This window comes from Electrophorus electricus, chromosome 23 (genome assembly GCF_041902795.1).
Source record: "Electrophorus electricus isolate QZ-2024a chromosome 23, ASM4190279v1, whole genome shotgun sequence".
Taxonomy (NCBI): Eukaryota; Metazoa; Chordata; class Actinopteri; order Gymnotiformes; family Gymnotidae; genus Electrophorus; species Electrophorus electricus.
This window is the reverse complement of record NC_137519.1, coordinates 7,696,176-7,712,295: the sequence shown is the minus strand read 5'-3', so window position 1 is coordinate 7,712,295 and position 16,120 is coordinate 7,696,176. Positions and strand designations below refer to the sequence as shown.

The 16,120-nt window shown below is 39.1% G+C and overlaps 1 protein-coding gene and 1 long non-coding RNA gene across 8 annotated transcripts; one reads left to right on the top strand and one right to left on the bottom strand.

The window, feature by feature from the left end:
- Window positions 1-332: 332 nt before the first annotated feature.
- LOC145653179 (uncharacterized) lies at window positions 333-5,805 on the top strand. Of its 6 annotated transcripts, XR_014119523.1 has the most exons (6): window positions 333-469; window positions 1,010-1,592; window positions 1,728-1,796; window positions 1,916-1,979; window positions 2,175-2,277; window positions 2,501-5,805. It is a non-coding gene; the product is annotated as an uncharacterized LOC145653179 (long non-coding RNA). The 6 variants fall into 6 exon arrangements; XR_014119519.1 differs by having other exon boundaries at window positions 1,728-1,979; XR_014119520.1 differs by having other exon boundaries at window positions 1,010-1,796.
- A 178-nt stretch (window positions 5,806-5,983) lies between these two features.
- On the bottom strand, window positions 5,984-11,913 carry LOC113575719 (cadherin-1-like). 2 transcript variants are annotated; one of them, XM_081706044.1, is made up of 14 exons: window positions 11,764-11,913; window positions 10,891-11,067; window positions 10,687-10,768; window positions 10,395-10,528; window positions 10,132-10,287; window positions 9,823-9,967; window positions 9,533-9,705; window positions 9,316-9,444; window positions 8,917-9,102; window positions 8,591-8,835; window positions 8,297-8,428; window positions 8,009-8,205; window positions 7,067-7,291; window positions 5,984-6,120 (listed from the first exon to the last, which is right to left on the bottom strand). In XM_081706044.1, exons 2-11 carry the CDS (start codon window positions 10,921-10,923, stop codon window positions 8,413-8,415), a joined length of 1,299 nt encoding a protein of 432 aa, XP_081562170.1. In that variant the 5' UTR covers window positions 10,924-11,067; window positions 11,764-11,913; the 3' UTR covers window positions 5,984-6,120; window positions 7,067-7,291; window positions 8,009-8,205; window positions 8,297-8,412. The 2 variants fall into 2 exon arrangements, with proteins under 2 accessions (XP_081562170.1, XP_035376888.1); XM_035520995.2 differs by lacking the exon at window positions 8,009-8,205.
- Between the last annotated feature and the right edge of the window lie 4,207 nt (window positions 11,914-16,120).

The following is a 16,120-nucleotide window of genomic DNA, read 5'->3' as shown; positions in this document are numbered from 1 at the left end:
ATACTTTCTCATATACAGTATTTTATTAATTAAATTAACAAGTTAGCTTACTTTGGCTAGTTCAGATCTGAAATGTGGAAGCTAATGTTAGCTAGATTAATATGAACGGTTTAGCAGTTTTTTTAAGTATGTTTCAGTTGTAGGCCTATATTATATAACATTGTTTATACTGTTTTGTGAAGAATATGTACTTTTATAAACAGTAGGTTACCCTCCTGCAGTCAGAGGAAGTTTGCAAGTGCATGATTTGAGCCGGAGCACTTACATTGTGCACACGGTGGTCCTAAAGAGCGGACAGGTCTTGGTTAAATTCAGGCCACTTAAGGCACAAATCCATTATGTCAAAGGCAAGTGGCCATAACCGCCCCAGCTCTACCAGAAAAGACGCATTTACTTCCTTGGAGGAAATACGTGACAGCCCTCGCTCTCCCTATTGGGCAGCTATCATGAGAACTGGGCTACCTGACAGGTATGACTAAAATAGCATTGATGTAAAATTACTTCAAGTGTTAGTCATATACTTGAGGTGTTACAGTGCTACAGGATGGTCTGTTATATCTGTTCTCATAATGTTATGTTACATTTTACACAGTTTGAGAATGGAGAGATGGGCCTATGTGAAATCAGAAGAAAGAACATTTCTCTCTGACTGTGGTTTTTAAATTCCATTTTAAAAGTGATAGAAAAATACAGCTACAGTAGTATTTCTTATTATGGTTTTAATCTTTTATTATATATATTCTTATCACATTGTCAGACTTAACAGACTCTTTTATAATCAGTATGTTTGAGCAGAACAATTCCTTCTCTTTCCATCCAGTCCTCTCCAACATGTTCCTCTTTCCTCTGTCGCAATCTGCACTCCATAACTCCCTCTTCCCTTACTTCTACTATTTTGTCCATCCTTCTTCACCCTGACTCTCTATCCTCTATCTCTTTGGATACAGTTACAAATTCTTTCATTTCTACACTCTCCATCAATGAATCTTCTGTGCCCTCTCTCCTCTAGACCCGCTAAGTCCTCCCCACCTGCCCCCTGGCTAACAGAAACACTTTGCTGCCACAGGAGAGAACTAAGGACTGCAGAGAGGAGGTGGAGGAACTCTCGCATGGATTCAGATCTTAGCTCATACAAGTCTCTCCTTTCCAAGTTCTCACTGGAAGTAACATCTGCAAAGTCATCCTACTACAGGGAGAAATTCGAATCATCATCATCTGATCCACGCAAGCTCTTCACAATTTTTTCTACTCTCCTTAATCCTCCCCCTCCCCCCCTTCCTCATCTCTTACTCTGGAAGATTTTATCACCTTCTTTGAGGAGAAGGTTGCAGCAATCTGCCAGTCCTTTTCCTCTGTTCCCATTCCTCCACCCAGTGTGCATTCCCCAACATCGAACTCTCTGACTTCTTTTTCTCCTCTCCTCAGATGAAATTCTTCAGCTGACTTCCAGCAATCCGACTACATGTCCGCTGGATCTGATTCCTTCTGCTCTGTTCCAGACAATCGCAAGAGATCTGCTTCCTTTCATCTCTGTCACCATCAACAACTCCTTATCTTCTGGATACGTGCCTACTGCATTTAAAACCGCCAGGGTAATGCCAATCCTCAAGAAGGCCACACTTAACAGCTCCAGCGTTACCAACTACAGACCGGTATCACTTCTCTCTTTCCTCTCAAAAGCCCTTGAACGAGCAGTTTATAATCAATTGTCCCTTTTTCTCACCCAGAACCAGCTGCATGATCCCAATGAGTCTGGCTACAAACCAGCACATTCTACAGAAATGGCCCTCATAGCGGTGACTGAAAAACTTCATGCCGCTAAAGCTGCCAAACAGTCATCTGTTTTGATTCTTCTAGACCTTTCAGCAGCTTTTGACACAGTGAAGCACGACATTCTTCTCTCTGTTCTTTCCAGGCTTGGTGTGACTTGCTCTGCTTGGAGATGGTTTCAGTCCAATCTGGATGGACGGTCCTATCAGGTGACATGGAGTGGCTCCACATCCAAACCATGTAGACTCTCTGCTGGTGTTCCACAAGGCTCAGTATTGGGTCCCCTTCTCTTCTCTTTGTATACTCATTCTCTTGGTGATGTAATATCTTCTCATGGTTTCTCCTACCACTGCTATGCTGATGACACTCAATTATTTCTTTATTTTCCACCCTCTCCCACGCAGGTTTCCAGACGTATCTCGGCATGCTTGACTGACATCGCGTCATGGAGAACAGCCCACCGCTTGAAGCTCAACCCCAGTCAAACTGAGCTTCTGTTCATCCCAGGTACTCCCAACCCTTAAAATGACCTTACTCTTTCCTTTGAGAACGCCCTGGTATCACCATCCGAAGCTAGCCGTAGCCTGGACGCAACTTTGGACAATCAGTTGTCGTTCTCAACTCATGTTTCTAATCTAACCCAGTCTTGCAGATTCCTCCTTTGTAACATACGATTTTTGTCTTGCAGATTCCTCCTTTGTAACATACGATTCGACCCTTTGTTTCGCAGGAAGCTACCTAGGTGCTTGTGCAGTGTCTTGTGATCTCAAAGCTAGACTACTGCAACTTGCTACTTGCTGGTCTTCCTCTAAGAGCGATCAAACCTCTACAACTTGTTCAGAATGTAGCAGCATGACTGGTCTTCAATCTTCCGAAATTCACACGTTACTTCACTGGTGCGCTCCCTTCGTTGGCTCCCTGTAGCTGCACGCATCAGATTTAAAACCTTGATGCTTGCCTAAAATTCAAAAATGGACCAGCCCCTTCATACATGAGGTCAATGGTCAAAGCCCGATCTGTACCTGGAGTACTTCGAACCTCAAGTACGGCTCGGCTTGAAATACCTTGCTTCAGGTCTCATGGACAACAAGCATTGAGACTATTTTCTGTCTTGGCTCCAAGATGGTGGAATGAACTCCCGCTTGCTGTCCGGACAGCAGAGTCCCTTGCAGTCTTCAAACGCAGACTGAAGATTTGCAGAATATTTAAAGGACAACTGACACTGCTCCCTTATTGACTGACTAATTTAGTACTTATTGTAGGGCATTATTTATGCTTTTTAACAAACTCTAGCACTTATTGTTTATAGCACTTATCATTTGTTTAAGATAGACCTTATGTATTTTGCACTTCTAGGTATCAGCATTCATCCCTGTATTCTGCAGTATTCTAGTTCATTGGTATGTTTAATTCTAACCTACTATACTGTACTTGGATATATTCTATGAGTGAATGACAAAACACTTTCGTAAATTGCTCTGGATAAGAGCGCCTGCTAAATGCCGTAAATATCCCCATCTCCAGACGACAGGTTGCCTCTTCAGTATAGTTATAAGAACCAAACCTCAGCCTCGACGTTATATTGGTGTTGACTTGATCAAATTAAATACAGAAGCTGCGTTTACAAACTGCCTCAAATTTTGAGTGATGATCCATCACTTCAATTGTGGAGATCTTGTTTTTACATTTTCTGAGTAAAGTCTGCTTGAGAGATATACACTGCTTGGCCAAAAAAAGGTCACCACCTGGATTTAACTAAGCAAACAGGTAAGAGCCTCTCATTGGATAATTACTGCATGGGTGATTATGTCAGCTGGCAACAAGTTATTTAACCCCAACTGATGCAGTGAGTAGCTTCTCATTTGTTAAACAACCATGTCGAAAGACACATCCTGTGGTCATGGAAAAGGTGTTCAAGGAAGGAATGTGGTCAGAAAAAAATCTTGAATGATCGTGATCGGCGATCACTTAAATGTGTGGTGAAATCAAATCGTAGAAAAACAACAGTAGAACTCAGGGATATGTTTAATAGTGAAAGTAAGAGCATTTCCACATGCACAATGCAAAGGGAACTCAAAGGATTGGGACTAAACAGCTGCATAGCCTTAAGAAAACCACTTGTCAATGAGGCTAACCGGCAAAAACTGCTTCAGTTTTCTAGGGAGCATAAAGATAGGACTCTGGAGCAATGGAAGAAGGTCATGTGGTCTGATGAGTCCAGATTTACCCTGTTCCAGAATGATGGGCGCATCAGGGTAAGAAGAGAGGCGGCTGAAGTGTTGCACCCATCATGCCTAGTGCCTGCTGTACAAGCCTGTGGGGCCAGTGCTATGCTCTGGGATGGCTGCAGTTGGTCAGGTCTAGGTTCACCAATGTTATTTGCCCAAAGGATGAGGTCAGCTGTCTACCTGAATATACTAAATCACCAGGTGATTCCATCAATGGATTTTTTTCTTCCCTAATGGCACGGGCCTATTCCAAGATGAGAATGCCAGGATTCATCAGGCTCAAATTGTGAAAGAGTGTTTCAGGGAGCATGAGATCATTTTCACACATGGATTGGCCACCACAGAGTCCAGACCTGAACCCCATTGAGAATCTTTGCGATGTGCTGGAGAAGACTTTGTGCAGCGGTCCAACTCTCCCATCATCAATACAAGATCTTGGAGAAAAAATTAATGCAACTCTAGACAGAAATAAATGTTATGATATTGCAGAAGCTTGTGGAAACGATGCTATAGCGAATGCATGCCGTAAGCAAAGCTAAAGGCGGTCCAACAAAATATTAGTGTGACACCACCTTTTTTTTTTTTTTGGCCAGGCAGTATAGTTTGTCTGCAAGTTGTCTTTCTGAGTCCTTGTAAAGGCCTGGGATCAAGAGCCAGAAGGTGTTGGTATCTCCCCTTTAAGCAGTTCTCCCCATTTTGCAAGATCCTGCATTTGAATTTGTTGTTGACATGCAGATTGTAACTCGGAAGTTTGTACAGTAATGAATGCTGAGCCTAATGAATAGTGCAAAATTGTCTAGCAGTTATTGCTGTTGAGCTATGGAGAGTAACAGTTTTTTGTTCCCAATTCAAATGATTATGGAAACTGAAGACTATTTAAATGTTCTGTCTGTCATACCCCTGAGAGTGAGATGGAACCAAGATCTCTTCTGGACTCATTATTGCAAGAAGTAATGTTTTTTTCTGAGCAACTTTGATGCTCTGTTTGTTTTCTATGCACTAGACAGCAGAAAAGAAGATGACACTCTTTCCAGATTATATTGTCCTTCTGCCACAGATCTTATCCAGAATCGGCTACGTAAAATAAACCCAACTTATATACAGTACTTCAAGAGTCAGTCCTCTGATGAAGCATCACAAACTTCACAGTAAGAGAAATCAAATGAAACAGCAAGAAGCTGGGACACTGAAGAGTAAACAGGAAACCCTATAACATGGCAGTTTGGCCTTAGCCCAGTGTTAGCCAAGTCTCATGAAACTGAGAGAGCTTCCTGTTTACAGTCATGCTCCAGACACTATGATGAGCAATAACCAGTAAAGAGAAGAACAACATTTATTTCTGCTTAATTCCAGCCCTGACACCTGATGTCCTATTAAAACTGCCGGTGCGTAAAGGGGTAAGATCTCCCAATAAGAAGAATGACCTTTTTAATTACTTGAAATACTTGAAATTACTTGCAATTGCTGTTAAATCCTTGTGCTTTTACTGAAAGTTTATTTTCAAACAAACAGTATTTGTAGGTGTGTTTACAATGTAAATGTATTGTTAAGGCATCCTGCAAACAGCTTCTCTTGGATCCAGGTCACACTTAAAAAACTATTAAAGAGTTGATGCAGCATAAACAGACCAGAAGACCCTGGTTTAGTCATTCAATTCTTTTTCTGGTGTCAGGAGTAGGGAATATCAACTGACGGTGTGGAATGTATTGCAGCTATAGCAGTATTTCATAAACAATATGATCCTTCCTTTTGAGTCTGAAGAAAGACGATGGGACAGACGGGGACACACACACACATTACCTTATCTCTGCACCCTTATAGATTTAGGAAAACATCCATGTATATGTTGCATAAACTCTTTATTAAAAGGAAGATAATAAAAACAATTTTGTACTGTAGTTGTACATTTGGTGTCACACATTTCTGGCAAACTGGTTAAAACTGGTTCTGGATGTTGCTGTAAGTGTTGCTCTGTGGTATGAACTTCCCCAAACCACTTCACAACCACCATCTCCCAGTTTTGCAGAGCGATGTACCATGTATTCAGAAAGTCTCATGGTATATCAGGTGTTACATCTTATAACCCACATATAAGCTTCATCTTAGCTTGCTAATGCTGACTCTACAGAAACAAAGAGTAGAAAAACAAAGACAGGCATTTGTAATATTGATAAAATACTGCAAGTTTTTGTAATAGTCAAACAACTCATGACTAAGGTTTCACACAAAAGTAGGTCTTTGGCAGACAGTAATTCTTATTCAGATGGACAGAGATGGTGGTGTCCTTATAAAGGCCAGCACTGTCAGACACTCTCAGGACTATGCTGATGTTTCCATCCTCCAGCACACTTGTAGGCATCAATGTAATGGCTTTTCCTTAACACACACACACACCCTTTAATATATAGAAATAATATTGGAGCTGCAGTTTTTACAGTCTTACACTTTGCATTGTTAGTGGTTTCAGCCTATTGGTGATACATATAAGCCTATAGCATATAACATATAAACCGGTTAGGTCAAAGTTGTTAAATGTCTGGTTGGTTCAACATCGCACCTTTTTTAAGTTATCAACATATAGATGATAAAACTATAAAACTTTAGGTTATGAAGTGGAATTCTTGCCTTATAGCAGTGCACTTATTAAAAACTTACTGAAAACAAGACTCATTTGTGCTGTTTCAATATGAAAGACTCTCACATTCTTTTTTATGGTTGTTTTAAGCTATGTGCTTAAATTTTGCATTTAACTAAATCGCAGTTTTTCTCATTCAGATAGACAGAGGTGGTAAAGATCAGCACTGTATGAAGCTCCCTGGTCTAAAGTTTAAGTCTTTCTGCTCTTGCATGCTTTTGCGGATCAGCTTAACAGCTGTTCTGGATATAAAAACACCAGAATCGATCCTTTATAGAATAAGATGTGTGTGCGAACATAACTGATGGAGGTAGTGAGGTAGAGCAGAGCCTCAACACTCATGAAATGGTGAACTCTCACTGAGCTAAAATATATATCACTATTATAATGATCATTGTGAGCTATGAGGTACTTATTATTGTAAGTAACTTACCAGCATTGATTATTGTAGCAATCCAGTGGTCTTTAGAAATTCCCATAATTTCACCATGGAAAGGGTCAGAATAGCGCGGACCATCTTCATCTGTTATGGACAGAACTACAGGCTGAGGGTCAGTGTGGCAGAATGAGATGGATGTACTGTTGACGGTGGGAGTGTTGTCATTTACATCCTCCACATTGATAATCAAAGTCCCAGTACCTGTGGCGGGCACGACACCTATAAAAACACACACAACATATTTTCATTGATTTATCAAGGTTCAAATTTTCTGAGACATTTGAAGCTTTATAAAACTTGCAAACTCAAACGTTGTCAAATGATCTAGCACTGGTTCACTATAACTACAATGAAAAAGGCAATGAAGTATCTTTTTTGTGAACCCAAACTTTGAGTACATTATCTTTAGGTATTTACAAAATTGAAATTTAAAAAGCCAATTAGAAAATGTAAAGATACCTTTACAATCTAGGTTTCTTACAGAATTTGGTTTGATTTGATTGGGTTCAATGGGTTTGTTGAAATCCATAACTAGGCAGAGCATTTTGGTTAATAATTTTGTTAACACTGATATTAGAAAATATCAATTGTCAGTGGTGGACTGCTAAATGCACTTTAAGGTTTGTGTTTATGCTGTTGTAATTTTATGTTGCATTTTTGAAAATATTTTGCTTTATTCATATTTATTTATTTATACCTGATACTTTATACTGAGTCCCACTTATATTAAATGTCTGTCATTAACACCAACATGGTTAAGTTATGGTACAATGTACTTACTCTGTATATACATAAGTATTGCATGTTACTTCATGGATCTTTTATATGGGGAGTTTTTTGGTATATTATGTACGAACCCACCGATGCCTGCCATCAGTGCAGCGCATTGCAGAGCATACAGTGCGAAAAAACCAGTGACGATGACCTGAGACTTACTGCTTGCTATTTAGTGCTTTTCTTTCATTGCTTGAGTCTGAACTTGTTATGGAGAATAAAGACGCTCCAGAACATCACTCGCCTCTTGCTCCTTCTGTGCCACCAACATCACATCCAATTTATAAGCAATTTGTCGTGAGGCATCCTTTGCGGTAAAGTTTTTTTTTTTTTTTGTGGTGTGTACTTACAAAACATATCTAGATAAAAATAGAATTATTTTTACCCTGCGTTTCTATTAGTTAAGAGCACAGGGTTACATAGTAATAGTAGCTGGTTGTTAACAGTTACCATCATCCATAGCCAAGATCAGAACTTCGTATTTGCCGTCTTCCACAAGAGGAGACTCTCTGTCCATGGGGTTCTTGACTTTGATCAGTCCAGTGTCTTCGTCCACATCCAGCCAGTCAGCAGGATCGCTGCCTACACGATACATAAAACACACAGCATGACATCAAATTACTACAGCAATGCTCATGAACCAGAGAGAGAGTCTAACCTCTAGCACTACAACCACACACAGATATGGACATGCAGAAATAAACAAGATCTGTCAAAAATAAAAGGCACCGAGGAGACCCTTACTTCACTTTCTGAGACTTTGCCGTGTCAGGGTCACTGGCTGTGTACACCGTTATTTCATTGCCAACCTTCTGATCTTCAGGTATGGAAATTGTCTTCTTCTCTGGGTCAAACACTGGAGCCTCATTCACATCGATAACATTCACAGTGACTGTGGCAGTGGAGGTGGGCAAAAGTTTGGCAAACTGAATTTCATTCTCAACGATCACCAACAGAGTGTACTTGCTGTTTCTCTCAAAGTCCAGTGGCTAGAGAGAACACAAAAGAAATTAAGTAAACCTGATCATAATGCAAATTAAGCTAACAAACCCATTTGAGGGATGCCTTACCTTGACAGTAGTAATGATGCCCTCCTGTTTCTTCAGTCCTGTGCTAACGTTGAAAAGCCCACCACTATTTCCACCAACAATCCTGAACTTTGCTGCCCAGGCAGATGACTGAGGTTCATCCTCATCAGTCACTGGCAGTTTCACCACCACAGCTCCCACTTTATTCTCTGGGACGGAGACGTTGTACTGAAAAACAACAGTGCTACATTAACAATGTGAAAAGTAGACAGTGTAGAGGTTTAAGTGAACATCAGCTTTATTTTGTGAAATATGAGTTTAAACCCCATTTACAGGTATTTACATATCACCATCTAATCTACAATAAAGTCATTAGCTGCTGCAGCTATTTAACCAATTTATATAAAACTTTCTGTAAATCAGAGCTGTCATCTTCCTTACCGAGGTCTTCTCAAACTGAGGTGCATTATCATTGCTGTCGGTTATTGTAATTACAGCGTTTCCTTTGACTGCATAGCCATTACCCCGCATATCTGCAGCTTGGATCTCCAATGTGTATTCAGGATATTTCTGAAACATGATCATGATCAAAGTTACTTTCACTTAACCCCATTCCACATTAAATCCAGCCAATCAGAAACCTGATTTCTGCACTCACTTCTCTGTCCAATCCTTCAGCGCCCACTAGAATTGCTCCACTGACAGGGTTGATGCTAAACATGTTTGGGTTTGGCTGTGCTGGAATCTGACTGAGGATGGTGTATCTGACATCAGCATTGTCAGTGCTGGGGTCATCTGCATCAGTGGCTGTAACTGTCATGATCTCAAACCCTTCATTCAAAAAAATGATCATAAAATTTTGAGCAGAGAGAGAATAGAATAAATCAAAGTAATACCAGCCATCATCAATCCCTTTATTACACTATTAAATTGGCTACAAATAGGCACCTATATTTGAAGCTTCTGCTACACTGCCACGGAATGGATCCTGGGTAAATATGGGCCTGTTATCATTCTGGTCAATCACATTGATCACAATGTCCACTGGTTGTTCTTTTACATTTCCATCTTGAGCAACTGCATGGGCTTGAAGCTGGAATTAGTAGAAATAAAATAAAAAAGATTAAATGACTGTCGCAACAGATGCATTCAAACTGCATTAGTCAGAACAAAGTAAAACTACTTCACCAGCACACCATCTTCTGTAAAGACAAAATTGCTATTCATCATTAGAAGGAAACAGAAAATGTCTCCTACCTCATACTTGTCTTTTTTCTCTCTGTCTAGAGGCATTGAAACATACAGCCAGCCAGAGTTCTTATCCACAGTAAAAAGACCCTTAGGAGGCTGGTCTGCTCCTTCACCAGTGATGCTGTACCACACCGGAGCTTCCTTAGCAATGAGGGACTTGATCTGCATAAAAATGTAGCAAAAATGAATAGATTAATAAATAGTGACAGTTTAGCACTAAATAATGCAGGTATAAGGTATGGCATTCACCCATAATCAATATCACTCACCTGAACGGTCATCTTTCTAGGGAAAGGACCCCTATCATTTTCTGGAAAGAAGATTGGATGAGTCACAAAATTTCTCCTCTTCAACCCCACAGATGATTTTGGAAACTCCAAAACTGGAACATCTTGGTGACACTCTGTTATACAAACAGTACATTTGTCTGAGTCCAGCAACATACAAAGTACAAAACAAAATCAAATCATTGTTTTGTTGGGTATATTGCCATAACTATTGTATTGTTATTCTCCACTATCATGATTAAAGAGCAAATAGACAACATAGGAAGCTGTTTACTTGCAAGTGAATGTGCTGCTTCCTTAAAATCAGCACCCTTGCAGTTTTGGCCTGGTGACAAATCTTTCGTAGTGACCAAGCCCTGACAGGAGGTACAAGGTTTTTATACAAATGCATTGCAAAAATTCTTTAATTACACAAAACACAAGGTTAACTCTAGTCTCTCAATTTACAAATGGAGTGACATGTTCTTTGTTTACTCACCTGGAGCAGAAGTAGCAGGAGACTACAGATCATGTTAATAATCTCTTCACGTACCCAACACTGGCATATGCAATTTCAGAAATGTTAAGAAGCTGTTTGAAGTCTTAGGAAACATGCTTTGGTCTGGAAGTTCCTCTAGAGCTACTCTGACTACAGGTTCCTCACTGTGTCAGTACACTAGAAAAAAGAAAATCTTCTGTGAGATAGACTATCCTGCTGTGCCACAATGCATGTTTAATGCAAGTGTCAGCACTCTACAGACATAAAACACAGTTGGCTAAAGTCAGTGGAGAATTTAGTTTAATTAAAATGATCTGAATGAACACAGAAAATCAAACATCAGAAAATATTGTGTAATCTATGGGGCAAAAATTTTAATGATGCAAAAAAAGAGTTTATTGCCAAAAGTTTAGAGCCTTCTCAGTAGCAGAAATCAAATGAAACAGCAAGAGCATGTGACACTGAAGAGCAAACTGAAACCCTAAAACATGACAGCCTGGCATTAGCTGAAGTGTTGAGCTACTGTTGTGACACTGTGAAAGGTTGTTACGGTGTTACAACCCTATTACCTGCACCTTTCAAGGGCTCCAAATCTAGGTCCACAAAAGGGCGCAACATTTAAAAAACAAACAAACAACAAACCCACGGAAATGCACTCTGTACAGAAGTTTCAGTATTCTATTATTGGTATTCTCTGATGAAACAGAAACATAACATATACAAAAATATACATGGACACGCAACATAAACTGAACCTAAACAGGAGTATTGCTTCAGGGTGGGCTTTGCACCAACACAACAAACAATACAAATCTACTAGAATTAATTCAATCATTCTTTGCTAAAACCAAACCAAAATAAAATACAACTCACTCTTCCCTAATCCCGTCGTGTCCGTTGATGCAGGAAAGAAGAGACAAGAACCAGTGCGTTAGCCTGTGGCCTTTTATTAATGCAGAGCTCTGGAGACGTCACTTCACAACGCAGTGCGAGTGAGATCTAAAGCATAACTTTGCAACAGACATAGTTTTTCTCGTCTTTTTTTTGTCTTTTGTGTTTTTCCATCTCAGCTGTCACCTCTGTTTGACCGTCTTGTCTTCTTGCGTAATCACACATATGCATGTCTAGGGCATTTCCTTTTATGTCTGCTTTCATGTCTGGACATACAGTAATTATTTTATTAATTCAAGCATTAGTCCTATTTCATTCTGCACATTATTCTCTATTAGTGTAAGCTTAGCATTCATTTAATTTATGAAACCCCACACCCCTTATCACAAAAACAACAAAGCAAAAAGAACACGGCACCCACCCCTATAACTCCAAACAATCAGACAAACAATACTCAATATTTCAGGCAATCAATTATCAGTAATTGACACTCAATGCTGCTGACAGAGGAGCATTTCATGTAACTACTCGAGGCCTTGTGCATAACGCCTCTAAATCGAGTACATCTCAAAGGCTCCATGGAAGAACCTAGCTGGACAGCAAGTAATCACTCATAAGGCCCTATTCTAAAGAACCTGGGACAAAAAAAAAAGAACAGTCAACTTTAACACACCATCTTAAAAAGAGTCTAACACAGAGCCTCACAGGTCATCCTCGATGCAGATTTTTAACCGGAGGTTAATTTTCCTTGTAGCCAATCAGGTCATCCGTTGCAGTAACCACGTCATCTCGACAGCTCTTTGGTCCTTGGTGCGCCCTCGTGTGGATAATCTAAAAAAAACCAAACAAAACAATTCTAATACCGCAACACGAAGAACAACTGAAAAGAAAAGGCCCAGGAACATAACAACAGTTATACCTCAACCACTGTGCTAAGCAGTGACCAGTAAAGAGAAGCAGGAAAAAAGCGAAGCACAGCAGGAAGCTTGTCCAGCTCTGACATACAGTTTCCCGAAATCCTATTAAGAGCCTGGCATACAAAGTTCTAAATGACAAGTCACACATAGGCAAACATCTGTTTAATGTTTTTTAATGTACCCAAAGCTTGAAATGCTATCTGTAAAGTATTCAATAGGCAAGTTAAAATGAAGAGTTCAAGCTAGACCTTCTTACTTTAATTTAGGTTATTGTTTTTAATATACTGTAAAAATGTTGGCATACAATAGAGCAGTATTTAATTAGGAGAATGTTTACATTTTCTGAAGGCCTGTTTTGCAGTGTTTCCTTGTTTAATAGATCATGGTGGGTAATATAAAATTAAGAGTTTTCATTACCACTGGCTTTTATTCTGTCAGTGAAAATACTTTCATTTCATACTTGCTGTATTGCTTTACTCAAAGGTGGGCAAGATGTTTCTGCATCCACTAGAGCAAGTGAAGTGGGAGGATGGATATGACAGCATCAGTTACTCTAGTAGTGGCACCAGGACATTTTCTAGATCATCTGTGTTGCTTTGTCACCCATGAGCAGGTCTAGTCCAGTGACGGCTTCATCTCCACAGTAGCACACAAGTAAAACAAAGATGTAGCTAGATCTGTAAAAATGAACAGTCCATATGAAATAGAAACGTGCTAGTGATCAGCGTGCAGCTCTAGCATGTCTGTTGTAGCAGTATAACTAATAGGGAAAGCCAGAGGGTGAACACGGTCCTGAGGACTCTCTGAGACATTTCATTTTACCAACGTCCTCATCACAAATCCAAGTGAATGCATGAAGTGGCTGGATGACAGTAATCAACAGCTCAGATTACCAGAAAACTCTACGACCAGGGGCCCCAGGCTCTGCACCAGGCTACCCAAAATCTTGAGTAAATAAGTCAATCTTTAACCAAGATTCAATAATTCAGAGTGAGTCTGAGTCCCAGATTAAAACTCGAAGGGTTTATAGGAGAAAGTACTTCCTCCATCTGTAATCTTACCAATTCCAGGAACTAAGAGAAACCCTGCATTATGAGAACACAGTAGGTGAGGCGGGTTATCACATATAGCGGGTTCAATCAGATACTGTTCGACCTGATCCCTTATATGTCAACAAAAGTATTTTAAAGTGGATTTGAAAATTGATTGGGAGCCAGCACAGAGCTGAAAGAATACGACTAATATGGTCAAACTTTCCAACTCTTGTAAGTGCTCTCGCTGCTGCATGCTGTGCAAGATGAAGTGTATCTAGTGCCTTTTTAGAGCATTTAATTAGAAGACCATTACAATAATCCAAACTTGATTAAATAAAAGCATGGACCAATTACTCTGCATCTGATGAGGAATGCATGTCTCAGTTTAGCAATATTATGTAAATGGAAAAAGCAGTTTTAATGTTTTCATATATGTGTGTCAAAGGAGAGATTAGAGTCAGTAATAACACATTTTTAAAGAACATTTTGGGGTCTTACTGAAAAACCATCTCTTGCAGCATTATCAAATGTCTTATTTTCTTATCAAATTAGAAGGAAAAAAAAAGAACTGTAAATCTACACCAAACACAAAATGATGCTGACATTACAGAAGTGACATGGTATACAGCAAATATGGGGCATCACCGTAAATAAAGGTGAGCATGGAACAGGTAGTCTAAGTGCAAATTTAGCATAGGATATTATCTTAAAATAGGAGACAAAGAAAAATGTGTTAGCTGAGCTACAATCATAATGTCATAAACTAACAAACAGTTCATCATAAACTCAAAATACGCTGTTTTCTACATCAATATATTACTAACGGACAACTCCAATTACAGACAATGTGTCTAACAAGTCTTGTAATAGTAACAAGATGGTGGAGACAGCCTGACTACCGCATTAGTGTCAGTTCATTTACAGTTCATCAGCTACTTCCGGCCTGTATAGTAGGATATCACAAGTCGGCTCTAACAGTTCAAATACAAAAGACCCACACGGGCTACACAACAAACATAGAATATTAAAAGATTGCTATCTTTGCAGTTTCAGTGCTGTGATATGGTCTAAATCCAGACTGAAATATTTCATGGAAATTATTTGTCTGCAAATAGGCACATAATTGTGACGAAATTGCTATTTCTACTATTTTAGCAATAAAATGCAGGTTGGAAGTTGGCTTGTAATTGAAAGGCTCATGGGGATTAAAATTAGGTTTTTTAATTAATGGTTTGATAACCGCAAGTTTGAATGATTCTTTGTGTAAACAAGTTAGGACTGGATCAAGAATGTATGAGAAGGATTTATAAGAATTTATCTGAGAAATTAGCTCCTCAAGACAAACTGAGGAAAATTGAGCTAATTAGGCAGTTGTCAAAATGCATTTGCAAATTAACAGTGTCTGAGGAAGTGCAATTCATTGATTTCCTAATATTTTCAATCTTCTCATTAAAAATGTTTTACTGCAGGATTAGCGATTGAATTTCATTTCTTAGTTTTGATACTATTAATAAGAATCTTGGATGTTTTTATTTTTTATATTATACATGATCTTTTTAAAATATATTATAATTATTCTTTTGTGTACAGTGAGGTCATCCAGATATTAAATAAGGATACTTTGCACATCTTGTGTCTGTGTATAGTCATGGCCAAATGTTTTGAGACTAACACAAATTTTGGTTTTCACAAAGTTTACTGCCTCAGACGTTTATATGGTAGAGTGAAGTACAATTATAAGCATTTCATAAGTTAAAAACCCCCAACTTTTTATTTACAGATACATCCAGTTTAAGCAACGTTTTCTGCAATTTGCCTTGGTATGCTGATTATCAGCTTCTGTGCAAAATCTTGACTGATGGCAACCCATTCGTTCCTGATCAGTGCTTGGAGCTGATCACAGTTTCTGTGTTTGTTTGTCCACCCTCTTTTTGAGGATTTACCACAGGTTCTCAATGGGATTGAGACCTGGGTAGTTTCCATGGGCATGGACCGAAAAGTTCAATGTTTGGTTCACAAAGCCACTTTTGCCTTGTGACATGGCACTGCTAGAAAAAGCATTGTTCATCACCGAATTGCTCCTGGATAGTTGGGAGAAATTGCTCTTGGATGATGTTTTGATACCATTCCTTATTCATGGAAGTGTTCTTAGGTAACATTTTGAGCAAACTCACTTTTTTGAGCAAATATTTATTTGTCATCCAAGCTGCTGTCATTTGCAAATAGTTTAAAGGTTTTAAGGTTCCCATGGTGGTCAAAAATATTGAAAGCCAATCAAAACCAAACATTTTGGTAAGATACTCATGTTTAGTTTCAAAACCTTTTATTTTTTATATTTAAAACTTAGATATAAATTACATGTACTAAAGCATCATCTGTATTTTTTGA